This window comes from Mixophyes fleayi, chromosome 1 (assembly GCF_038048845.1).
Source record: "Mixophyes fleayi isolate aMixFle1 chromosome 1, aMixFle1.hap1, whole genome shotgun sequence".
NCBI classification, from domain to species: Eukaryota; Metazoa; Chordata; class Amphibia; order Anura; family Limnodynastidae; genus Mixophyes; species Mixophyes fleayi.
This window is the reverse complement of record NC_134402.1, coordinates 441,564,271-441,592,208: the sequence shown is the minus strand read 5'-3', so window position 1 is coordinate 441,592,208 and position 27,938 is coordinate 441,564,271. Positions and strand designations below refer to the sequence as shown.

At 41.7% G+C, this 27,938-nt stretch overlaps 1 protein-coding gene across 2 annotated transcripts; it reads left to right on the top strand.

Annotated features, from left to right (window-relative positions):
* Positions 1-23: 23 nt before the first annotated feature.
* POLI (DNA polymerase iota) lies at positions 24-26,986 on the top strand. Of its 2 annotated transcripts, none has more exons than XM_075185461.1 (10): positions 24-180; positions 1,731-1,853; positions 4,763-4,927; positions 8,116-8,268; positions 9,895-10,131; positions 11,491-11,669; positions 15,100-15,191; positions 18,578-18,711; positions 19,985-20,190; positions 23,860-26,986. In XM_075185461.1, exons 1-10 carry the CDS (start codon positions 114-116, stop codon positions 24,571-24,573), a joined length of 2,070 nt encoding a protein of 689 aa, XP_075041562.1. In that variant the 5' UTR covers positions 24-113; the 3' UTR covers positions 24,574-26,986. The 2 variants fall into 2 exon arrangements, with proteins under 2 accessions (XP_075041562.1, XP_075041567.1); XM_075185466.1 differs by lacking the exon at positions 24-180 and adding an exon at positions 2,183-2,342 and having other exon boundaries at positions 1,770-1,853.
* Positions 26,987-27,938: the final 952 nt, after the last annotated feature.

The window sequence follows — 27,938 nt, the reverse complement described above, 5'->3', positions numbered from 1 at the left end:
CGGCTTTATCCCGCCCCCTAATCCCGCCTTTATCCCGCCTCCCCCCGGTGACATCGCGCCCAGCCTGGGCCCCGTCCAGTCCCCGGGTGCAGAGTGAGGAGTCTCCGGGTCAGATGATGGATTCCCCGCGGGAGGACGAGGACTCTGACTGGCTCTGTCCGGAGGAGGCTGCAGCATCGTGTAACTGCCCCGTCCCTGCCCCATCATGGGGTGATAACGTGACCCCTCCCCTGCCCCAGCATGGGGTGATAATGTGACCCGCCCCAGCATGTAGTGATAGTGTGACCCTCCCCTGCCCCAGCATGGGGTGATAATGTGACCCTCCTCCTGCCCCAGCATGTAGTGATAGTGTGACCCTCGCCTGCCCCAGCATGGGGTGATAGTGTGACCCTCGCCTACCCCAGCATGGGGTGATAGTGTGACCCTCGCCTGCCCCAGCATGGGGTGATAGTGTGACCCTCGCCTACCCCAGCATGGGGTGATAGTGTGACCCTCGCCTGCCCCAGCATGGGGTGATAGTGTGACCCTCGCCTGCCCCAGCATGGGGTGATAGTGTGACCCTCGTCTGCCCCAGCATGGGGTGATAGTGTGACTCTCGCCTGCCCCAGCATGGGGTGATAGTGTGACCCTCGCCTGCCCCAGCATGGGGTGATAGTGTGACCCTCCCCTGCCCCATAATGGGGTGATAGTGTGACCCTCGCCTGCCCCAGCATGGGGTGATAACGTGAGCCTCCCCTGCCCCAGCATGGGGTGATAGTGTGACCCTCCCCTACCCCAGCATGGGGTGATAGTGTGACCCTCCCCTGCCCCAGCATGGGATGATAACGTGTCCCTTCCACTGCTCCTGTCCCAGCATGGGGTGATAATAACATGACCCCTCCCTGCCCCAGCATGGGGTGATAGTGTGACCCGTCCCCTGCTCCTGCCCCATCATGGGGTGATAATAACATGACCCCTCCCCTGCCCCAGCATGGGGTGATAGTGTGACCCCTCCCCTGCTCCTGCATGGAGTGATAGTGTGACCCGTCCCCTGCCCCAGCATGGGGTGATAATGTGACCCTCCCCTGCCCCAGCATGGGGTGATAATAACATGACCCCTCACCTGCCCCAGCATGGGGTGATAATAACATGACCCCTCCCCTGCCCCAGCATGGGGTGATAGTGTGACCCGTCCCCTGCTCCTGCCCCATCATGGGGTGATAATAACATGACCCCTCCCCTGCTCCTGCATGGGGTGATAGTGTGACCCGTCCCCTGCCCCAGCATGGGGTGATAATGTGACCCTCCCCTGCCCCAGCATGGGGTGATAATAACATGACCCTGCCCCATCATGGGGTGATAATGTAACCTCTCCCCTGCCCCAACATGGGGTGATAATACATGATCCTCCCCCCCCTGATGCTGGGGAAAGCTTGACATAGGGTATATTTACTAAACTGCGGGTTTGAAAAAGTGGAGATGTTGCCTATAGCAACCAATCAGATTCTAGCTGTCATTTATTTAGTACATTCTACAAAATGAAAGCTAGAATCTGATTGTTTGCTATAGGCAACATCTCCACTTTTTCAAACCCGCAGTTTAGTAAATACACCCCATGTTATGCTTTAACCCTATGTACAGTATACTTAAGTGTGTAAAACTAGGAGGGGCTGCAGTGTTTTTGACTGATAATTAAAAATGAAAAATCAATGACTATGTTGCTTACAAGGTTTTATTTTTTTTCTACCTAGTTTCCAGAAATGTGACAAAATCCAAACTGCCTTTGAACAGGGTTATTGTGCACCTTGATATGGACTGTTTCTATGCCCAGGTGGAAATGATACGTAACCCCAACCTCAGGGATAAACCTCTTGGTAATTTTTATGTTCTGCTTTTTTTATAACATATATTTGTTTATTATGAAAGAAAATTGACATTTCTGCTTTCAGCATATATAATATAATATAATCTTCCTTTTACAAATAGCCATGTGAGCGTAAGAGATGTAAAAGAAAAACTATTTCCATATCTTCAGGATATATTTTGATCATTTTCTCAGGCTGTAAAAGGCTAAAGCTGGGTACACAACCAGTTATTGTGCCAATCGAAACGACTGTTAGGTTTGATATCGCATTAGTGTGTCCGCTCCCACGTTCTTATGTTATAGTTCCAAAGCACATTGTATCTTTTAATTTGTTTTTAGAAACTGACTAAAAATCTCTATCAATGATGGATCGATCTTGGGTAAATGTGGCAGTGTGTAGGCAGTCACCACCACCAGGGTAGGCAGATATCTGTACAGTGCACAGAGTCACCATCTTTTCAGCAGATTGTTATGAGAGATGAAGATCACAGATCTGAAGGTAAATCATTTAGGTGTGTACACAGGAATCTGTGTGATCATCGGGAGTTCAATTGTTGGTCAAATCGTTACAGATATCTCATTGTGAGACATTTTCTGCAGTGTGTTCCCAGCTTAACATTATCTGTGGCTATTTTTCTCTCTAGGCTTATGTGCAAAAAAACACCCAAAGGTGGGTTTTGTAAATATAGCATCTGTCATGAAATCTTTTGTTAGATACACCCTGCTAGAAAGTGTATTTCATAATTACCTCTAAGGTTTCCATTTAGCAGGGGGTATATAGCTATTTGTGCTGCTTAGTTCATTGTAGATGATGTAGATTATGTGACGTAGTGCTGCAAGCAGACGACTGCGTATATCTTGCCCTCATATTACTAAAGAGTTCTCCACTAGAGATGCTCAGGCTCGGTTCCTTGAGAACCGAATACACCCGAACTAAGGGGATCCGAGTACCGAACCAAGTCGGCTCGGAATTGAAAACGTGACATCGTCGGACTTCGCGAGTTTTAAATTCCTTTTTAAGGTCCAACATAGCGAGGGGTGGGGGGGGGAGGGCGGACCCCCATTTGTCTTTTCTGCCACTGCTGTGTGCCAATGTGTCCTAGATGTGCTAGGAACTGCCGTGTGTTTGTGTCATTGCTCTGTCGCTTACAATCAGCCAGATCGCTGCAGTATTTGTCCGAAAGTGTATTAAAATATTTTTGTGACCTGTGAGGTGGTCTAAATTGACTGCAAATGACTGGAAATTAGTGTTATTGAGGTTAATAATAATATAGGATAAAAAAAAGCGCAAAATTGTGTGATTTTACCATATTTTAGGATTTTTCCTAAAAAAAACCAAAACCAAAACCCACAAGGGCGGTTTTGCCAAAACTAAAACACGAAGCTAATCCAGATCCAAATCCAAAACCAGTTCACGGGGGTCAGTGAGCATCTCTATTCTCTACACTGCACCCCATTCATTCTCTACACCCACCACTGCCACCTCTGCCCCCAGCCAAAGATCTGCTTCAAGGGTACCTAATGCCGTCTAGGGTAACGCGATAATTGGGTACTGCATGAGAATTGTTGGGTTACGGTATGGACTGCAGTATGTACAGTTATACATGTGCCCAATGGTCTCCTGCATTACTGGGACATCTCTGTCCCCTCTCTAATGTCATTTAAACCTCTCAGGACCATTGGTTCCCACGTTGGTGGATGGAGGTGTCTTGCTTGAGAGCGGGGAGATCCTTCTGCCCCATACTCTGCAGAGTCTCTCCAGGAGAACATCCCGCCTATTAATGTAATGGAGCATTTTTTCTGGGCCACTTCACCACCCCAGTGCCATCGATTCATCTAAATGTAATGTTTGTTTTTAGTAAATCAAGAATGTAAAATATGTCTGATCATTATTTCATCATCATCATCATCATTTATTTATATAGCACCACTTATTCTGTAGCGCTGTACAGAGAACTCACTCACATCAGTCCCTGCCCCATTGGAGCTTACAATCTAAATTCCCTAATATAGACACCGACACAGACAGACAAACAGAGAGGGAGCGACTAGGTCAATTTTGATAGCAGCCAATTAACCTACCAGTGTGTTTTTTTTGGAGTGTGGGAGGAAACCGGAGCACAGATAAGGCCATGGTCGGGAATTTAACTCAGTGCTGTGAGGCAGAAGTGCTAACCACTAGGCTCTAAATGACAAGTCCTTATTGCCACTAATTCCACAGCACTATAGAGAACTCACTTCAGCCCCTGTCCCATTGGAGCTTACAGGCTAAATTCCCTAACATATACATACACAGAGACCAGGGTAAATTTGATAGCAGCCAATTAACCTACTAGTATGTTTTTGGCGTGTAGGAGGAAAACCACAGAAACACGGGGAGAACATGCAAACTCCACACAGATAAGACCATGGTCGGGACTCAAACTCATGATCCCAGTGCTTTGAGGCAGAAGTCCTAACTGCTAAGCCCCCGTGCTGCCCAAATCTCTTCACCTGCTGGGACTGCAAAGGTTCCATGACCGAGACCTACACAGTTCCAAGAAATCTCATCTGTACCCAGTGCAGTGTGGCAAGACTGCGCAGCAATCACTGAGCAATCTATTTATCCAGAGTGTCAGTCTTGGAGGATGAAGTTACCGGCAGAGGAGAATTTCTGCGGAACTTTGAGAGTTCCAGACACAGTTCACCTAGTTTGGGGGATTCTTTAATGCAACTAAATGAATTCTGTTATCTTCCCCTTGAATATACTAAGCTCCATTCTGGGTTTAAAGTTTAAATTGTTATATATTTTTTTTTCTATTTGTCATTTTTTTCCCCCACCTATAAATGCGGAAACCTAGTTCTAAACATTTACTTCTCATTTTTTCAGTAAAAAAAATAAATAAAGAATTTAAAACCGCTTTCTTGCGTTTTCTTTAGGTGTCCAACAGAAATACGTTGTTATCACCTGTAATTATGTAGCCCGAGAGTTTGGCGTTAACAAATGTATGACCGTCAGAGATGCCAAAGAGAAGTGTCCTCAGCTTGTTCTGGTCAGTGGGGAGGATCTGACGCACTACAGGGAGATTTCCTACAAAGTTACAGGTACTTGTTTTAAATAGGTACTTATGTAATGTGTATCTGTATCGTATAAAACGGGTCAGGGAACTAATTTACCTTATACCCCCAAATATATTTAGATACGCCGACGTTACCCCCTTGATTTAAAGGGAAGGAAATCATATATTATTAATTATTGGAATTCAAAATTTTATTGAATCTGTTCAAAGGGGGGTATTCAATTGTTAGCGTTAACGCTAAAAAACGAGCGCTCAAAAAATATTACCGTTTATACGGTAATATTGCGCTCGAAAAGCGTTAATACGGTAGTTTACTCACGGAATTTCAGCTCGCCGCTCAGGGAGCAGCGAGCTGAAATTACGCGAGTAATTACCGTATTAACGCTAACAATTGAATACCCCCCAAAATGTCTTTGAAAGCTTCAACTTCAAAACTTCAGGTTTAGGAGAAATGATGTCGCACTATTACCCTTATTACGGTAATAGTGTGCGGGAAAAAACGTTAATACGGTAATGTTCTTGCTGGATTTCAGCTCGCAGCCCCCTGAGCCGCGAGCTGAAATCCAGCTAACTTTTACCGTATTAACGGTAATAGTTTTTCCGTGGCGCGGAAAACAAACAATTGAATGTGCCCCACAGACTAAGATCAATTTGTTAGAAGCCAGTTAACCTACCAGTATGTTTTTTGGGAGTGTGGGAGGAAACCCACGCAAATACAGGGAGAACATATAAACTCCTCACATGGTCGGGAATTGAACTCATGACCCCAGTGCTGTAAGGCAGAAGGGCTAACCATTGAGCCACGTGCTGCCCACAACAATTTAACAATTGTCTTCCAGCTTAGTTAATGTCTCGTTTCCAGAACATTTAAAACGGCACTTAATTGTGCCCTATTTTTACGCACAAAAAACACTACGTACCTGTCTGTGTTTCTCTGTCTGACATTTAGACATTGAAATGTACACAATTGTCCTAGTTCCCATCCCATTGCTGTATGACCACTTGCGTTAAGGACCTATTGCCTCAACTGCGAGAAGTAGCTGAATAATCTTTTGAACCAGGTCTGAAAGTAACTGTGCTCATAGTCAGAAATATGGAATATAGACCTTATTCTCTATATTTTGTTTTGCTTACAAAATGCTCATATAATTAAAATATATTTCTGCTCCCATGTTATCAACAGGAAGTGCTGTCTGTCCGCAAACAAACAATTCCATGTTAGGAAAATTGCTGTAGTCATTAAGGGGTTAGCGCACAACACAAGAACATACACGAGTGGGCGATTCAATGTCTATGTCCAGACAGAAAACAGCGATTAATATTTAGATTGTTCATGATTAGGAGACAGAATATAATTAAAAGGGAGAAGGTGCTAAGGATTTATTGAAGAATGGCGAAAATATTTCCATAAGCAGCAGCACGGAAGTTATTAGATCATTTTACATCGGCGGTCCTCTGGCTAATACCTCCACAGCAATGTTCACCTTGATAATCAAACTGCTCACCGGAACGCTGACAACTCGCAGAGGCGAACAGGATTGTGCAGAGCTGTGATTGCTCTATAATACTTGTGTGGCTTAGTACGTAATGAGCGTTTGTGTGTGTGTGTAACTCAACACGTATACACACTGCTGAAGCGATTCAGGAATAAGCTCCGAGACTTTCCATCTGTCTTAATGAAAACTGGTGATTGAGTCTGCAGAAGAGCGTGAAGCCATTGATTCCTTGTAAAACAAATTGGAAATGCACTTTCTAATACGTGGATTATTCAAGAAACAAATATATAATATAAAGTCTCCTACATAAACATATGTGTTTGTATAAAAAAACTAAGAATTATTTAATGGAACTGCTCTATGCTTTATAAACAATACTTAATAGTAAGACGGTAGAATGGTAATTATATATTTTAGCTATACACCGCAGAGGCTTTGGTAGGCCGTGCAAATATTCATAAGAAAGCAGGACCCTTTGTGGCTCTAGTTCATAATTATAGGCCTCATTCACAAGGGTGCCAGTATGGTGTCTGCTGTCGTGGTTTAATATGCCAATGTGTTAAAGAACCCTTTGACCAACGCTCGTTCAGTATGGCCACTTACTGTGAAGTCGCGGGACTTTTCCATTTCCATCTTTGGTGCCCTGTGTGTTTGAGGCTATGGGCTGCCTTTTCATGTATTCTTCAGCCAACAAAACATCTACCTGGGCTTTGTGTAGGCAATAGGTACACTTTAGTTGTTTATATATTCATAGTGCTGGGGAGGGATCTTTTCCCAGTGTTTATAACGGCTAGCACCATCTTCAGTTGGCATTAGCCACTGGTTTCAAGTTCCGACTTCCGGAGTTTGATAAACGGGGCAAAATTGCAGTCCCCATAGACCCCTTAGAGAACTGGATTTACGATTGAAGAGGCTGGGACCTCTATTACTTAATAGCCTTGTTAATTATTTCAATGTGGTAATTACCCACAGTTTTTGGGGATTGTAGTTTGATACATAGGCCCCTAAGTCTGAAATACTGATTTAACCTGCCCTAGACAGATACAAGCTGGCTGGTTGCTAAGGTTTTCGTTAGAGATGCTTAGGCTCGGTTCCTTGAGTACCTAGCCGAGCCAGCTCAGTACTTTCGTGCGCCCTCCGAATCGAAAACGAGGCAAAACGTCATTGTTACGATCTCAGATCTCACGATTTTTTGGATTCCTTTCTAAGATCCAACATAACGGTGGGAGGGCGGTCCCAAGGACAATTCCATCTTGTACCATTTTTCTTTTCTGCCACTGCTGTGTGCCAATGTTTCCTAGATGTGCTAGGAACTGCAGTGTGTTTGTGTCATTGCTCTGTCGCTTACCATCCAGCCAGGTCGCTGGAGTCTTTGTCCTAAAGTGTATGAAAATAATATTGTGATCTGTGAGGTGGTCAAAATTGACTGCAAATGACTTGAAATTAGTGTTATTGAGGTTAATGATAATGTAGGAACAAAAAAAGAGCAAGAATATGGGATTTTAGCATATTTTAGGATTTTTTCTAAAAAATCCAAAACCAAAACACGAAGCTAATCCAGATCCAAAACCACTTCACGGTGGTTAGTGAGCATCTCTAGTTTTCGTGCAGATTGCACCTTTTAAAGAACGTTTGTAAATAATCCTCATTGTATATGATATCTTGCATGATGTTGGATCTTTGCTGCTTCTGTTAATAACTCTCACTTTGTCTTTAGAATTACTGGAAGAGTTCAGCCCAAAGGTTGAGAGGCTCGGTTTCGATGAGAACTTTATTGATGTCACGGAGCTGGTAGATAAGAAGTTACAAGAGCTGGACCAGCAGATTGATAATACTCTGGAGGTGTCCGGTCACGTGTACAATGATCAAAGTGAGAGCTTAACTTTATCTGTTCTATAGGGTTACTTGGCTGAAATAAAGTATTAAGGGCTGTCAAAAATAGAACAATGTAGAGGGGTATGTCCGGCCTCAATAAAATTTTGCTGAAGAATTTTGCACCATATATACATTTTTGCTTAATGATAATCATACGAGTTCCAGCTGTATTTTTCCAAATCTGTTCTTTGTTCCCTGTAGGCTAAAATCTTTGTTAAAATAGGTATAATTTTTGCATAATGGCTCACGAATGTTCTAGGATTTTTTTTGTAAATTAAATATGAATTCACTTTACCATAGTAAGTGCTAGGGGCAAATTTTCATTTTAAACCACTGGATCTTGTGTAAATCGTCTTCCCCCTTCTGCTTTGCACAGGATATAACAGACATTAAAGAGGCACCAACAAATAAGAAGAAAGCCCAATAAATGCAATATAAGACACAGTGGAGTATTCAATTGAAGGCGAGAGTTTTTACAACGCCGCGCTAATCCATTTTAACACTGTTTTTTGACATTTTCAAGCGGGTAAACTTTACCCACAATTCAATTACTTTTGTAACACAGATTTTTTTTCATGAAACGGTCCTCTCGCGCTCCAGTAAAAGGTCTATTGAAAGTATAGGGTGTGCGAGAGGCAGCCGCGTTAAAAGCTACTGAATTGTTTTTTAACGCAGCGTGTTAAACAGGCCAATATGCTGTTTTATCTCTCACCTCCTTAGGGATGTGTTAAAAATAAAAAAACCTCTGAAAAGTTTTTGAAATCATGTAATAATGTGAAAAAAAAAAGTTAAACTTATGTTTATCACTAATGCCTAACATGTAAAACTTGATTTTCTTGTGAAAAAATAATGAAATAAAATAAAATCACTAATTAATTATATTTATGTATGTTTTTGGTACAAATATGAATGTAGTAATGTGTTTTGACATGGTGTAGATGATTGTATGCTAAAAAATAGTTCAATTAAAAAAATATGCTAAAGAAAGTACTTTAATGTAGATATTATCAATGTGTAATGCAATCTAATGTATGAAAATGTATGCAAATCCTTTTTTTTTGTGTTATACATGACCGCGTTAAAACTCCCCTAAAACTCGCAAACACAATGATTAACGCGCAAGGGCAGAGGTCCCTATTTTTCAATTGAATTGCACAAGTTTTTGCCCTGCGCTAACTAAAAACGGTCGCTATTGTAGTTCAGTTTTTTTTACGCTGCAGGGGAAAAAAAACCTTGCGGACAATTGAATACCCCCCAAACGACAAGCGTGATACATAGGTAGCGTTCTATACTAGTGAGTCTGCAAATGACAAGTATAAGTGCCCTGGCTCTATGTTGCTTTAAATGGTGGTTTCTTAATCCTATTGGACCTCTGTATCATTTCCATTTAAAAATGCCAACATAGGCCTCTGCTTTTAGCCTACTTGCATAGTATAGTCTGGGCGCTAGGGGACAAGACCGCAAGGTATGGGGAGGGGGGAACCTCACCGTTCATATAGGGGGAAGTAAGTGTGATACTGTATTCATTTTCAGAATGGTCACCATACAGTTGGAACTCTCTTTTCATCCATAGGGCTGGTCTGTGTGTGTCCGTAACACTAACCACATCCTTTATTCGCAGTTATAAGTTTGAGTGACCGGATTCACCAGCAGATGGTTGCTGGGTCCCACGTCGCGGCTGACATCAGGGCGGCTGTATTCAGCAGACTGGGCCTTACCGGCTGCGCTGGGATTGCATCTAATAAACTTCTCTCCAAACTGGTTTCTGGGACCTTTAAACCTAACCAGCAAACGGTTCTCTTTCCTGAAAGCAGCGGCCATTTAATTAACAGTCTAAGCCACGTGAATAGAATTCCAGGTACGTACGGTATTATAAGTCGTTACGGGATTGGTTACATATATGCATTTATTTTGTAAACTGGTTTATGATTAGAGTGTCACAAGTGCTGTTCCATCATTCCTCTGTATGTCATGCTATTGGTATCAGAGACTCTGGTAGAGTATAAGGCTTTGGGAACGATAGATACTCCATATACAAACCATAGCGTAGGTACGTGTGCATATATAATGTATATAGTGTATATATTTCCTGCAAGCTTTGGTAACATGGTCTAAGTTCTGATCTAGAACTTGCTGCTTGCACAATATATAAATTATAAGCCTATAAGAAGTCACTTTGAGGTGAAATTAAAATATAAATGTAGAAGAGACTTTCAGTTTCCCAATTACCTACAGTTTTCGTGTGTATTTTCTTGTACAAAAGTATTTCTAATAAGCTGAAATTAATACAAATAATTATAATAACTGTAGTACCATACAGTGTTTGTTAGGGTATTTTTCATTTTCTTTTTTCGTAAATCCCCCCCCCCCCCCTCCCCCAAGCACTCATTGGGCGTGATTCATCAAGATACGAATCTGGCAATTTTGAACGCATTGTACGCAAAATCACTCTGCGCATGCGCAGAACCCGGACATACGCCAGTAAACGTTCCCCTGTCTGCTCCGTCTTCGTATGTAAAGGACTCTTACTACAGCCTACAATTTCTGGGAGTGAAAGAGGTGGAGAAGGGGGCGTTTGGTCATAGTCAGTGTACAGTAAGGGCCAAACTCAAGCACACGCAGCCACGTCCGAATCAAACTTTGGGCATCTCAAAGTTACTTGTTTTTCTGCCGTATCTCTGGCTCCAGCTACAGGGCTATTCTTAATCAGTAGTGATGACAGTCTTGTATACATGCTAGAACATGTGTTTGCAGTCAGGAGCAACTGTAAAAATTTATTTTATGTTCAGTAGACATTAACAGCATCCTAAAAAAAAAAAAATATTTGGGAGGAAAAAAAAAAATAAAACAATAAAAAAAGAAAAGTTTTTTTTTCATCATTAATGTATTTTTTTTTATTAACAGTGGTATTAATACATTATTTTATTTTCTGTGTGTTCTTTTGCGAATTTATATTCCACATAGGTATCGGACGTATCCTGCAGTGTTCGGTGTAGTAGAGCGCATCAGACCTGCACCCGAATGCATCAGCGCCCGTAACTTCAGATCCGATCCTTGGTGAATTCTGGGTTACTCGGAGCAGATTTATGTGTGTTTTCAAACAGACGCTCGTTGCGCTCAGTATTTCATGAATTGGGCCCATTTTGAACACTCTTTCCACTTGCAGATTATGGAGTATTGAGTATTGTTGGCATAAAATTGTCTTCATTCCATTTAGGTATTGGCTACAAAACAGCCCAGCACCTGGAGGGTTTGGCCTTGACCAATATTTGTGCCCTTCAATCCTGTCCAATCAACGTCCTGGAAAAGGTTTTAGGAGTCTCTGTTGCTCATCGTATCCAGAAGCTCAGCCGAGGAGAGGACGACTCGCCCGTAACACCATCCGGTCCTCCGCAGGTATCAAATACTTTATCATTTGTCATTGATAACAAGCTTAGGTAAATGCTATCGGAGCTAAATTACTTTTGGTAAGACCGTAATATGGTGGATTTGTCTTATGTCCGACATGACATAGTCTGGTTTTTATTCAATTCTGATAATTTCCTGTAGTCCTACAACATTGTAGCAAACGGATGGTCTGTGAATAGTTATTCACTGTGTTACATGAAGAGCTTTTCGGGGGTTCGGTTGGATTTTTTTGTTACTCACGTTAACAAACAAACGTCAAACTGTATTTACAATGGCGATCATCAGTATATATTAATATTATTAGTATTACTATATTAAAAAAAAAACACTTACCTTCCCTGTTTCTGTCTCTCGGAGAGTAATGGCTCATCTTTGTGGCGGTGAATCACAGTTACTATACAGAACAGCCTGCATAATAAGTCATAAGAAGTCCGACTTTTCTGTGCCACATCCTGGCGTTCTGTTCCCGGTGGATTCTAGTGTAAAAGTTGATGCAGATAAAATGCTGCAGACGTTTTCTATTTCTGCCAGTTTGCTATGCAGGCGTTCCGGCATTGTATGCATGGCGCCATGTCAGCCAAGACGGGCTCACTATGGGGAAGCCTGGATACTATGGGAATGGGGAAGGTGAGTACATAACTTTTGTGGTTCTCGGCTCCTCAAATACTTCCTGCATGCTCAGTCTTACCGGACAGGTACCGGCCTCCCACAGGATTGAGGTTATTCCAACCTGGTCTACATGTGACCAGCAGGAAGTGTTCTGCCGCTAGTGATGTTTACCTAAAAGGTAACGAATGCCTGTCAGAGCCCTAAGATCAGGGCCTGATTATGCAATAGGCTGCAGCCTAGGGTGTGAGGCTTTTGTAGGGATGCAACACGTGTGGAGTGCAAAATTGTGACGGAAAGGTATAAACTGAAATTCACTTTATAATACAAGAGAATGGTTGCTCTGCAAAGTAAAACAAAAAAACTTGAAAGACGAATGTAGTAAGGTTTTAACCTTGACATATTCCCTTGGTAAAGTCTGAAGACAATGAGGCAGCACGGTGGCTCAGTGGTTAGCACTTCTGCCTCACAGCACTGGGGTCATGAGTTCAATTCCCGACCATGGCCTTATCTGTGAGGAGTTTGTATGTTCTCCCCGTGTTTGCGTTGATTTCCTCCGGGTGCTCCGGTTTCCTCGCACACACCATAAACATACTGGTAGGTTAATTGGCTGCTATCAAAATTGACCCTAGTCTCTGTCTGTGTGTGTGTGCGTGTATGTTAGGGAATTTAGACTGTAAGCTCCAATGGGGCAGGGACAGATGTGAATGAGTTCTCTGTACAGCGCTGCGGAATCAGTGCCGCTATATAAATGGTGATGATGATGATGAGTCATCCTTGGGCGGGCGCTTGAGGACCTCAGTAGCGCTCATTCCTGCCTCCGCTCTGCTATACGGTTCTGATGTTAATGACAGCTAAATGAGTGACAACGATTGTAGTGACCCTCTTAAAAAGCAAAGTGGAGCTGAGTTTAAAAATTAGATTGATAATATCCCCCTAAGCCCCTCAAATTAAGGACTAGTTAATTGTTACCTACCGCGTATTAGCCTGGTACGGAAAGTGAGGGGGCCAATGAGCGTATTGGCCTAGGGCGGCCAGAACCCTTAATCAGGCCCTGCCATACACTTTGTTTTAAGTGAGGGTTCAATATTGCTTTCTCTCTTTACTTTATGGGTATGTGTGAATGAATTAGAATAGTGCAGGATGTGGATGGACTGGTTGCCTTATAATCACCCCAAGCAATGCAGATAGCTACACTATAACATAGGAGCATCAGTGTCCTGTTGTACCATCTGGCTGTTTGAGTGTACATGCCAAATTTGCCTGGCAGCTGTTACCAGTCCTTGTACCAATATGCAGATTCAAGTACTGTATGCAGAGATAGGGTGGTCTCTGAGGATATTTATTAACTCCTCACTCCATTGCTGGAGCTCTACAGCTGTCAAAATGGTAAGAATGCAGTCATTTCAGTTACTGTGACATCACTGACCCCGCCCCTCTGTGAAACAACCAATCTGCACGGTGTGTTCCTGCCCAGGAAATCTGTCACGTAGTGTTCCGAGAAGCACTTCCCTCCTAACATTGCAGTATGCTGCAGTGGAGTCAAAGACTGCATTGTGGACTCCATATAAACCCCCCAGTTGTCTCATGTATATTATTCAGCTCGGTAACACGCAGCTTTTGACATAATTAATGTATATATGCATGTTCCTGAAATGTCATCCTACTGTGTATTGTTCTAAATGATCCTACTTTGCCAATCCACTAATTACTGTCCTGATACCAGCTTGTCTTCTTTTCATTAGCGTGCTATTACTTTAGGGTTTGTATTATATAAATCATTTGCAGGTTATTGGTTTTGTTTTACCACTAGTGGGTGATTAGCTGCCTAATCTCCCAATAACAGGAATGATGGAGGCCAGGAATGGCTGCATATAAATGGCAGTCTGACACTCGTCATTAGGTATGATAAAGTGTTATTGGCAGGCTCTTTTTGTAGCAGCAGAGTTTTTAGCTCTTGAGCGTTCAACGTGTTTTTCAGGGACCTCTTATGTTATCATTGGCGCTGCAAAGGAGGTGCGCGGAATTGATAAATCCTGCAAAATCTACTGCGCTAAGCTCCATGTAAAATTATTCACTGGCCTCCACATTATACTGTACGATCAGAGGCCACAGGTTAAAGGGGAACTCCACCCAGAAAATAATTTTTTTTTTTGTTGATTTTAAAACCTGAATGCTTACTTACATACTATGGGCCTGATTCATTAAGGATCTTAACTTAAGAAACTTCTTATTTCAGTCTCCTGGACAAAACCATGTTACAATGCAAGGGGTGCAAATTAGTATTCTGTTTTGCACATAAGTTAAATACTGACTGTATTTTCATATAGCACACAAATAATTAATAGCTTATTTGTACACTGAAATTTAAAGTTGATATTTGTGTGCTACATGAAAAAACAGTCAGTATTTAACTCATGTGCAAAACAGAATACTAATTTGCACCCCTTGCATTGTAACATGGTTTTGTCCAGAAGACTGAAATAAGAAGTTTCTCAAGTTAAGATCCTTAATGAATCGGGCCCTATGTTCTGTGGTACAGGTTCTTGTCAAGCTCCTTTCTCCTCTTGCTAAGGAGTTCTCCATAACCTTCCTAATTGCCTGAATGAAAAGTTCACAAGGGCGGTGCATCGACAACTGCCCTGCTTGTTACTGACAAGTAGAGTGTTGGCGCGTGGCCCAGTTTTCTACGTCTGTTTTCGGCTTTCCCCATCTTTTTACAGATTGTGCCGCTACTGATCCACAGAGATACCAATGCACACGTTGAACTTACAAGTCGTTTTGTTTTCTCTTCTGCTTTGTTCCATAATAGTCTCTAAGTGAAGAAGATTCATTTAAAAAGTATTCCACGGTATCGGAAGTGAGAATAAAAACAGAAGAACTGCTTAGAAATCTACTAAACCGGTAAGTGTGGATATGAAGCTGTTAGTGGCTATAAACTGTGTGTGATATTTTCATTTGAATTTGAGGTTTCCCCAGCGCTGAAGAAGTTGCCTGGCTTTTATTGTAGAAGCCAATCATCCTAAAAGGCACACAGGGTCAAAAATGAAAAGGCTCCTTCTACCATCATTATTGTCCGGCATCTTTGTGTAGAGCTTACATTTTACATAGCGCTGTACAAAATGGGAAAATTGCTGTACAAGCAACAAACACTGATGGCGTATGAGCTTACAATCTAAAGAGGGGGGAGGGCGGGATATGACGCCTTATGAGTGTGGAGAGATGTCTAGATTCACTGAAGGGGAGAGAAGGGAAACTGTATAGCAGGGGCAAGCCAATCTTTCCCCAGAGACAGGAGGAGCAGAGACAATGAGAGGGACAGGAGAGAAGGCTAAAATGAAAAGGAGAGAATGTGGCCTATTGGGAACTGTGGGAAAGTATAGACAGCAGTAGTGTCCTGGAATAGTAGAGAAATTAACGAATTTGTGGCAGGATCCATGATAAGTTGCGTTGATCCTCTTTAGCTGATTCTTTGGGGGTGATTCAATTGCCGAGAAAGTGACGTGCACATTTGCTGGCAATTACTGTAGAACTTTCCGCTCTTTTCCCCTCACATAGAGTTCCAAGGAAAAATGAGCTGAGAATTCTGTCAAATATCCACCAGGAAGTGTCTTGCAAACATTCTAGAGACACTTTGCGGCTAATTGAATCTCCCCTTTTGTGTGTATCTGGAAGGTGCCCCATGTCCCATATCTTCTCTCTCATAAATATATTCAGATGTCTTGTAGTTGTTTTATATAGATATTTGTAAATCTTATTTTGTAACACTTTTACAATCATCAAATTATTACACAAAGAAGGAGTAACAACAGACACGGATATGTAATGAGTAGAAAGTTTACTTAATTTCATTCACGGGTTAGCGTCTCTAGAACCAGTGCAGGAATTCCCAGATAGCCAGTCTTGTGGTAATGCATTCAAAGTGTTCCAAACCTTTAGCTGGAGGGTACCAAGTCACTTGTATCGAAGTCCACTGGAGAGGTTTCAAAGTGCTCAGGGGCTGGCTGGCAAATTTTAGCCCTGGGAGGTGAGACTCGGCCTATTAGGATCATTTTAAAGGAAAATGAAATGCAGATAGCCCAATGACCCAGCGCAAGTTAGCCCATTATGGGCCCGGCTCGGGTGCAGATGCCCTCATCTGCCTAGTGCTCACATTAAGACTAGCTTCTATACTGATACCCAGACCATAATAAAAAGACAGTATGTGGCAGTATTGCTCTATCCAAGCATATTAATATTATTATTATCATCGTATATTTGTAAGACGCCACAGTGCTCGGCAGTACCGTAGGGAAAACAGGACATACACAAAACAAGGACACAAAAAGCAGAGAAAATAAATGCAGATATGAAAACAATGGGGTATGGAGGACCCTGCTCATTAGAGAGCTTACATTCTAAGTGGAATAGGGCACAGTTGAAACAATAAGGGGGGTATTCAATTGACGGCGGGATCGCCGAAAATCCAGCGCTCAAAAAATATTACCATTAATACGGTAATATCTCGCTGGATTTCAGCTCGCAGCTCGGTTTTTACGTGCAGGATTACCGTATTAATGGTAATATTTTTAGAGCGCAGGATTTTCGGCGATCCCGCCGTCAATTGAATACCCCCCTAAGAGCGAGTGTGGCTTAGAGTGGAGATTGGGACAGATGTTGAGGGTATATTCCTGCAAATAGTATCATCAGGAATAAGATAAACTTTAAAAAAAAAAAGATGGGTTTTTAGAGAACGTCTGAAGATTGGAAGGTTGTGGGAAAGTCTGATTTAGCATGGTAGGGAATACCACAAGTGGGGTGCAGCACGGGAGAAGTCTTGTAGGCGGGAGTGAGAGGTGGTTACCAGAGACGAGACAAGGCGCAGGTCAGAGGTAGATGTAAGAGGGAGAGTATTTTGATATGAGATTTGAGATGTCTGAAGGAGTGGTGTTGAGGGCTTTGTAGGTAAGGGTGAGTAACTCGAATTGTATTCTGGAGGACACAAGAAGCCAGTGTAGGGATTTGAAATGCAGATGTGGAGCCGTGAGAGGAAGATCTTTCAGTATGTGATAACTATACATGACAACAGATGGCAGCAGTATTACATCTAAATACATAGTAAAGGTTATTGTAATGTTCAAGGGCACAGCCCGTCTCAACTCATAAAACCCTCCAATCGCATGCTCAGTGTTATCATGTTATCAGCTGTGCAAGGTCTTAACATGTTACTGTAAACTTTACTCTGGAACCCTCTACCACTGACAATGTTGTGCATGTATGATATATGAGCTTTATTACATTTTTCAGTATCTGTCGGTAAAAAAGTAATATGACAAAGTCTGCAAAAGTCATGATAAAGACTTGTCCTATGTACGTATAGGTCTAAAAAGAGATAAAAGACGAGATAACAGTACAGAAATGATCGCTTGTGAATAATGTCTCTTTAAAACACAGAAAGTCCAACTTATTTTCTTCCCAGCTGAATTGAAACTTTTCCAATTCTATCACCAGAGGAATCGTGATCCCTGCGTCCTGCCCTTTCTTACCCGATCTCCATGGGATAATGTGTGATCTAGAAATTAACAAACCATGGGGTGCTGCCATAGTGTAAAATCATTTGATAATTTATTAGGCAGGGTATAAAACTAATTATACACGTACCAAAAATACAATGTATATTCTGAAGAGGCTGTATTTATCTGAAGCTTTTAAATGTGCACAACATGAAATAAAAGTTTGCAAGCCAGATCGTCAACGCGTTTCATAACACATATTTTGCGTTTAAAAGGTATAGATTGAAACATCTGTTTGGGATTAATTGCCTCGATACACCTGGTATGCTAATAATATGGGATAGCTCTATAAAAAATGTGAATTGTAATGTAGAGCCAACCTTTCTGATGAAGTTCATTATGAAACGCGTTGAGGATCTGGCGTGCAAACTTTTATTTCATCATGTGCACATTGCTGAGTGCCGGGGGCAGTATTCTGGTTCAGCATAAAAGCTTCAGAGAAATCCAGCCTCTTCACCATACATGCCTATAGCCTGTATACATTGTATTTCTGGTACGTGTATAATTTTTTTTAATACTCTGCTTAATAAATTGTCAAATGATTTTACACTGTGAAATCGCCTATTTGTTTTAATAATTTCTTTATAAAAAGAAATGCAAGCTGAATGCAATGGACTTTGCCCGCGGGTATTGAGCAGGATGTTTGTTTGCCTTTTAATGAACTTTCTTGCATTGTAGCTTTGCATTAAATGTCAATGCATTTACTCTTTTGTGGGTTAAATATCTTTCCCTCTGCAGACTGTCCGCAGATGGCAGGAGCCCTCACACCCTGCGATTAACCATACGTCAGTTCACGCCAACCAATAAATATTTCAACCGGGAAAGTCGCCAGTGTCCTATCCCGACGCATGTGATGCAAAATTTGAGCAGCGGTGAGAGTTTTCCTTCGTAAAACGCGTTGCGTATATGTACGATATAAAGGACGTTAACGCAAATGCCCGCAAGAGATATATAACAGAGTTAGACAAAGGGAGCTTAATGTTATTTGGAGGTAACTACTAGATACAACTTAAATGTCCTCAACTTCCTATTCCAAGTTCCCAGCAGCACATCCCAAGATGAAGAGGATGCACCAGACTGTGTGCACTTAATTGTAAACTCTGATCTATCTGTATTTACCAGATAGATATAAATCACATCTAATGTAACCTAACACAAACAACTTGTAACCCTTATAACCAGACCATGACTTTCATTGTTTTATCTTAACTGTTGAAAGTGGATTTTGATTGCTACAAATTACAGGACATTTCCCAGTGTTTTGATCTCTGTAGACTGGTAGTTAACAAAGGATGCTGGTTATTCAAATTAATTCTAGGATACCAGAAAACATGAGGTTAGCACATATAATGTGTCCTCCTGTACGGGCTTTCTGATATTTACAATAGGAAATAACAATGCAAGAATACATTTGCACATATACTTTTCCTGCAGGGGCTAAGCATATTCAATAACCTTTCTAGAGACACCTTGCTGCTGGACAGCTGTATCTAAGCTCATGCATTCTGCAGTCTAAGCAGACCTTAGTGCTCTAGAATCTAGTGGAATATTTTATCCAGAATCCAACTATTGAGAGATTCCTGATATCTGTAAAGATGATCAAAAAAAATAAAATAAAATTGGTGCTGCTCGGTGATAATATGCACACATTGTTACGGGGTGCCTTCACCGATAATTAAGGTGGGATATCATGGATAGTGAGGGGAAAGGGTGCCAAAATAAACGTATCTTCGCATGTCTCAAGCCTGCTGCATGCAATTATAGTAAAAACGTATCCAAAAAAAAACTCCAGACATTAAATCCCATACCAGGATACTAAAAATTCTCGTTAATAAATTATATTGGCGATGAGCCTAGGTAGCATGCTTTTTATGCAATATATATGCAGAAAGCATTAATATTTAATAAAAAAAAAAAAAAAATTAAAATTCGGGTACAGAAGTTTCCATTGACAGTATTCACACCCTGGAACAATACCTGAAGTTTAGGGACAGTTGCTATGCTGCTGGGTGGATTCATTTGAAACAGGAGACAAAACATAGAATTTCTTTTCCTTTGAACAGTAGCAGAATATTCTGCATGTGATTTTTCTTCCTTGATTGTCCGTCCAATGGATTCTTCTGCGTTTTCTATCTTCATGTCTAGACCGTTCTGCTGCAGTCTCCCCTCTGATGGACCTGCTCATGAAGCTGTTTGAGAAGATGATTGATGTCAAGAAGCCTTTTCACTTAACCGTCCTGAACGTTTGCTTTTCCAACCTCAAAGCTACTAAATCCTCATCCCGAAATTCTATTGGGTTTTATCTAAGTCAGAAGAAAGAGTGGTCAGGTGACACCTGTCTGAGCAGCCAGGTAGGCTGGTAACAATAATGTGTGAGAGGAGAACAGACTCTCTGCTTCTAGTATATGTTTCTGCTATAAATTATCATTATTGCGCATGGCTAAACTACCTACACTGAAGAACATAATATTTATGCATATTTGAATTTATTGCGCATCTCCTCTATCGTAATGTAGCTGTGAGATTAAAATTAGTGGGACCCTCCGTTTCTATTGTTAGATGGGGATTACTGCCCAGGAAAAAGAAATATTAGCCTCACAATACAGTGAAAGTAGTAATATTATCATGGAAAATAATAATGTTGAGCAAAATATCTGCGTAACTTGTCTCTTTTGAAAGACTAAACGCTCAAATCGGTTTATTTCCTAAAATTATTTGCTATTTGTTCTTCAACCACAAACTGGTTGAAGAACAAGAAGGTTCCTCGGGGAACACAAACTGACAATGGGTTACTTAACATAAAGGTCAAGGCTCCTATTTAATCCCCATTCTAAACAAAGGCGACCTTGCTATCGTCCTTTTTGATTTGGTTAGCTGCTGCAGGCTGCTGCACTGTATAGTTGTCTGCAATTAGGATGCCATTCTCAGTTTTAAATCGCCTACCAATTGAGCACACTAACCATTGTCTGAATCTGCATATAGTGGGTTGCTTATTTCTTTTCAAGGCTGTTTCTCACCCAGACTACGCTGGCAGCTCCCGAGTCTGGTTTAAACAAACGGGAGTCGGCCTTCAGGTTTTTTACTTTTCCAGCGTATCTCATAGTCCTGCTTGAGTGAATCCTGTGCAATCCAAGCTTCCCCAGGTTTAGTTAGGTCTTAGACCACTTTAACATAAAAGCTAAACCCACTGCTCTTTCTTGATCTTTGGATTGGACCAGTATTCAGCTTATTGACTGAATCTTTGGCCTTTATGGCTTCCTTAACAGGTAGACCAGGAAGAAGGTCCCTCTGTGAATCCCCTACTCAAACCGGAATACACAAGGTCACTGGCTAATTCTGTGGCCCAGATTTCCAACCTAGTGCCCTTCCTTCAATATAAGCCTCCTAAACTCACAGCCACAGTGGTAGCCTTAATTTTAAGAGTCACCCTTTCTGAGCATGTCTCCAGTCCAGTGGAAAACAGGGCAACTAGCGAGCGATTCATTCAAACCTTTTCTGTCACAACAAGGGTTCTGTCTAAAGAGACCATGAATATGCTAATTAAGGTGTTTCTCAACACTTTGGAGGTCACAGATCCCAAACACAAGTCCGTATCCAGCACACACATCCTTATTTGATTTCAATCAGCTTTCCACGTTCCCACTGGATAATGACTTGTCATCCTTGGTCATGTCTGAATGGGAAAACCTGGCAAAGTCTTTTTAACCGAATAGGCTATTCAAGTCCAAAAACGTACTGATAGGTTCATTGGCTGCTGACAAAATTACCACTAGTGCAGGGAATTTAAACTGTAAGCTCGTATGGGGCAGGGACTGATGTGAATGACAACTATTCTACAGTCTCCAAATTTCTCACAAAACTAGGTGAAGATCTCCCAGGAATCTCATCTTTTTTAAGCTGTCGACCAGTTACCGGTGGCATAATTCTACTTAGGTGGCTTGACCCATGATTCATGTAGAGGAGAAGCACGTGTCTCGTCAAGCTTGGTGGGAACACAACATGCTATGTAGCTGAAAGCTTGGACCATTGACCCCAAGAGTCTTCCTTCAAAGATAGTCCCTCTTTGGCCCAAGCAAGGCACACTAATGTGCATTTATCACTTTTTGTGTTTTTTTTTTGTTTTTTTTGCAGATGAGCAAATATTCTGCCCAATCTTCCCAAACTGGAGCTAGACAGGGACAGAAAAAGCCCTACTGTTCAGCTAAAAACACACAGACCAATTTATGAGAGGTGTCAATGTCCTAATGTCCTCCTGACTATCCCCTTACTGTCTCTTCTCACAAATTGGCTAAGAGATTCAAGGGGGGGACTTCTGGACTTCTAAAAGTCAGCATCTCTTTGGTTTTTCCTGTCATAATGACGCTTCCAGAGTTCACACCATTCACATCCAGTAAAGGATCTGAAGGCAATCACTATTTAGTTAAAAAAAACAGCACTTCAAGATTTCCTGATTCTGAGAATTGCTGAAGGTCGATTGTGAAGTTCCTGAAGTCTTCCCTTCTTTCAGCGAATTTGCTTCCTGTAGTGATTTTCGACAACTCACTCCATTGGGTTTTTGTTCCACCAGAGAAGATGTGTTTCCTTGAGAGTCTGGCCTTTTCCTTGCGAGTGGACCAGACCCTGCAGTCTCCACCTCATCTTTACAATGAACGTTTTACATTTTGTTGTCTGCTAAATTATTTGGAATACTTACATAACCTGGATCAGCAGGGGACTCCTTTATTTTTAGCCTGACTGTTGGCTTTCCTCCAGGCCATGTCTCAGCTTTTTGAAGAAACATGTTTCAGTTTTGTCCGTTTACTTTCAGGAAAGAATGGCCTAGATTCTAGACGTCAAAACATTCCTCCAAGAGGTCTTTAGCCCCCATTTCAACACCCAGTCCACCAGTTGGACCTCAGTTTAATTTTATCAGCTCTTCAGGCTGTGCTATTCGAGTCTTCATCTTGTTAGCTTCGTATGTAGGGTGTCAGAACTGGCTGACCTCAGTTGTGGGTCCTTACATTATCTTTCACAAAGTAAAGGTCACTCCATCCTTCTGTGGATGTTTTCTTCTGTCCTCCTGAAGGTGATCTCAAGGTAAAGTAGGAGATTATCCTTCCATCCTTTTGCCCTAATCCGTCACTGTGATGGCCTTCAAGTTGTACTCCTTAGATATGCTAAAGGGTTTTCCTTCATACACTACATTTCCCTTTACTGCACAGTTGAATCGGTGCAGTCCATAATGAGTTTGGTGCGTGAAGCCACCAGGCTGGGGTATCCCAAGTTGGGTCAACCTGCTTAGTTTAAGGTAACCGCCCATTCCGCTTGAGTGGTAGGTCCCTCCGAGGCATGGAACACAGGGTGTCAGTGGAGCAGATGTGTAGGGTGGCTACCTACTGCAGGCAGTTCCTTAAAGCCATCCCCTCTACCTTCTATAAGAATACTATCGGTATATTCCCACTCTCATTTTGTGTCCTCCTAGATGGATGAAAGAGTTTCTGTGCTTGTTGTTAAGTCAATTTGTCCGAATCCTTTGGGAGATACAGCCCATCCGTCACTGGGAGGGCTTTTTTCAATACCCTATTGTCTTCTCATTCTAATTCATCCAAGATGCAGACGTGATGTTCTGATTTTAGTTTTGTTCTCTGTACTCGTTGTAATGAGCAGCCAACCCTGCAATGGAAAGGGAAGGGGGGCATGGCTCTTCTTTCATCATTCTAAGTACCCTGTGGGAGGTTAAACACTCCACCAGTAACCCTCAATGGATTTAATGTACACCATCCCATCTTTATTTTTTAATATTGATTTTAAATATTACACATTCAGTGTGAAAATTATTTCCCCCAGTCTGGCTGACCGTCTCATACAACTATGTTTGCCACCTAAACAGTGTTTGAGAATTGTTGTATTTTAGGTCATGCACACAGTTCCTCCGTCTGTACCGCTGAATGTAAACTTTACTGTAAACAACCCGCCTTTAAGCAATAGAGTGAAAAATACATTTTACTTTGATCTTTCTTTCTTTTTTTTGTCTTTATAAGGTAACTGGAGCACAAGCAAAACAGGGTTTAAATGTCCAGAATAATCTCCCGTCTTCTAAAAGTCCAGCGAGCTCTTCATCTGCTGTGGAAATTGATCCTCCTGCCTCTCTATCACTACCTGAGAACATTGATATGGATGTGTTCAGCCAGCTCCCCGAGGACATTAAGAGAGAGATCCTTTGCAGTCCACGTACTGGAAGAACGCACAAGAATAGTCAATCGTCATCCTCTAAGGGAATACAAAACTTCTTTACTAAAGCAAACACAGGACACCAACTCTGTTCCGGGAGAGACGGGGGTCATTCTCTGTCTGTAGAAGCAGACAACTCGAGTAAAGGCACCGATAGAGGAAGTAGTGACATTTACCCAGAGTTATCAGTCTGGTCTCCTTCTTCTGTTTCACCCAGAACCTGTACCGCGGGCATATCCATGCAGAATAAATGTGACAATACGGACCCTGGAGTGCCCATGGACTGCGCAGATTCAGGTGACAGGGAAACTGTAGCTTTGTTTCCTAAAAGTGTGGATCTGAATGTGTATTCACAGCTCCCGGCGGAGTTGCAGAAGGAACTTATGACCGAGTGGAAGCACCAAAAACTCACTCCCAAAATCACAGTCAAGAAATCTCACGAGAAAACAAAGACCCCCAAAGGTCAAAGGTTGAACGCAGCAACTCAGCCGAACAATTTACTAAAGTATTTTAAGCCGGGTTAGATGCTGTAACCTCTTCTTTGTATATATATCTAGAATGTTTATACTTAGGAAAAGAAAGTTATTGGATAAGTGTGTTTAAGCGCAAGTTACTCGTTACTTCCAAAAAGAGCATGGCACTTGTATGTAGGGGTATGTATTAGTGTTCTGTAAAAGTTTGCAGTATAAAAACTCAAATCAGTTAAACTGATCTGTTCTGTTTTGGGTAATATGGCAGACGTCAAAAATACATTTAAGGGTCTATCCTTTATTTTCCCCCCTCCTTATATCTGTTAGGTGGAGGGTCCCATGGTTAGAACCCTGTTGCCAAATGCCAGCAATCGGAAAAGGCTATTAGGGCTCACACAATCTGTCTGATTGACTCGTTCGTCTGCACGGCTGCAGTTCCTGTCCAGTTAGCGGCTGAAGTCACTTCCTTAGTCCTGTCCCGGCTGAGCAGCACCAGCACTTTGTGAATTTAAACACTGGTATGATCAGGAAATAAGTAATGAAGCATTCTCTGCTACAGATTTTTTTTCCCCTCTGAATTTAAAAAGGCTGAATGTGTTTTAGTAAAACTATTTTATATGAAAGATGGGGCATCGACTACATTTTCTAAGAAGGCTGCAGGGAAAAGTCAGAGACAAACTATTGTCCGTCAGTGTAACCTCGTTCCACTGCTCCGCCCTCATGCCCCGTTATATTAGAGTCTCAAATGCGGATCTGTGATCCCTATTGGAAACAAACACTCTGGTCCCGATTTAGAAATAGGTGCAAATCCCGCTATAAAGTGCACTTTTGCCCCTTGGCAAAACCATGAGGGGGGGGGGCAATTTAAACAAATTCAGAATTGGGAGAAGGAGCTTGTTCTAGCTCAACCAAATTACAGAGTCTGGAATCTGTCCATTGTGTGTGCTACATGCAAAAGCAGGCATGTTTGTTTTTGTTTTTTTTTGGGGGGGGATAGTTAATTTGCACCCTTGTATGGCAGCACGGTCTGTCCATGTGTACGTTTGCAACCACTTAATGTGCGCTGTGTCCAATGACTATGTTGCAAAAATGATGGTACAAAAAAGTTGACCAGCGCAGTGAGACGGATGTAATACCTCTTAGACTGAACAGCATCTTACCATTCATGGGTCCTATATAAAAATACCAAGTGTTGGGTATAGCTGCCCTCTCACGTTTTGAGATGCTGATTGATTTTAGCACCATTAATGGAGCTTCTAGGGACATATAAATATATATATATATATATATATTGTCCATGGGACAATCTGACAGCTACAAACAACAGCGCTAAGCCTGATAGAGATGACCCAAACATCACCTGTTTATATGGTAATTTACAGCACATTTTCATATAGATCTAAACAGCTTCAGTGTTCTCAGATTACTCAGAATTGTAGCCAGAAAATTCCTGGTGTGACTTAAAAAAAATCATGATTGTCCCGATGACCAAAATCACTCAGGATCCCATCACACAGCGACATGGCTGCTTGCACCACCGAATGGTCTGTTGTGCAAATATAATCACCATTCAAACTATAACCGGTCTCTATATACCCTGTGGTTAGTAGAGCGTATACTGCATTTACCTTCCTGACTCATCAGGGCCCGGCTGTAGTGAGTCCTGAATCTACACCTGACCCCCAAATCCATAACACAAACCCAAAGTCATTGCGTGTGATCGGAGAAGCACAAATAGGTCCTCTGATTTCACACGACCACTTCCCACATACACCAAAATTATTACCCAGATAAAGTATTTTACGTCGTATTTCTGTACAGTACTTGTCTATTGTGTGTGTATGTTTCGGTTCAGTATAGTAATTCCTGTTTTATTAATGCAAAAGTTACAAAATACTGAACGTAACATGATTAACTGAAAATTTTCTTGTGTGTTTTTCCTCCATCTTATTTGAAGTTTGGGGAGTGAGATTATTCTGCCCCCTTATTTTACACTTGGCTGCATTTTATACTTGTATTTACTGGTCCCGTGGAAATGTAAAATGGGCATTACAAGCACTGTGTATTTTTCATGATGTGTTTCATTCTTCTCGCGTCAGTGGTGTTTGTCTGTTCAGAGCTTTTTATTCATCGGATAAACCTCTTCACTACATATCACTAGACATCCAGAGGTTGTAAACATTAACAAGGCAACATACTGAACAAAGATGGCATTGTAAGAAAGCAGTAAAGCGCCCCCTCTTACTGAAACGTCGGAACGCCAGTAAATGACAAGTTTATACACTGGCAGTGACCGGTGGGGATGCAGAAATGAACCCTGCGATTTGCTGATCCGTCCGCAGAAGCTGGACCTACAACCTTGTAAAGACAGAAATGCCGTAGTCCAGCTTTTCATTATTCTTTTAGTGTGATATAGATGTCATTTAATATTTCCATAACACACCAATAAAAAATGTGTTTAATCATCGTCTCTGGTTTTATTTATTACAAATATCTGAAAACCAAATTAATTTATAAATTAAAATCAGTTCAGCTTTCATTACCATTGTATGTCTTCAATTTATGTTTAGTGGTTCTCATTACCTATAAATCCTTGATATGCAAACATCGGCCCCGAAACACTGGTTGGGAAACGGCAATAAGCACGATTACATTGTCTTCCCCATTGTTTGCTCTGTGATACAAGGATGATGTCTAAGCTGCTATTGCCATCGTTCTGTGTGGTCCTGATGTCCCTCGCTGGTGAGGCTGTGCCAGGTTGAAGTGTGTGACTGGGATGTTATAGAACAGCAGTAACTTCTTATGTGCAGAAGTTGTGGCTTTTTTTTTATTTTCTTTTGGCCTATACACGCTAAATGGCCAAAAGTATGTGGACAGCTGAAGATCACTGACCTGGCGCTATATAAATAAATGATAATGATTAGGGTGTGATTCCTCTTTGAACGCAACTTGCGCTTAAAAAAACAAAACAAATATCTTTAACGCCCAAACATCTGTATTCAAATAGAAGCGGATCTCAAGAAACATTTCCATTTGAATACGGGTATAAGTCCGCGCTGGAAATAAGTTACTTGCCATATGCAGACAGTAAGAACACAGTGCTGGATACGTACATGCAATATAAATTCCCATCAGAATGCATGCAAAAAAAATAAAAAATGAAATAAATTCTTAATACTATAATCATATAGAAGTGTTATCATCATCATCACCATTTATTTATATAGCACCACTAATTCCGCAGCGCTGTACAGAGCACTCATTCACATCAGTCCCTGCCCCATTGGAGCTTACAGTCTAAATTTCCTAACCCACACACACAGAGAGAGATTAGGGTCAATTTTGTTAGCAACCAATTAACCTACTAGTATGTGTTTGGAGTGTGGGAGGAAACCGGAGCACCTGGAGGAAACCCACGC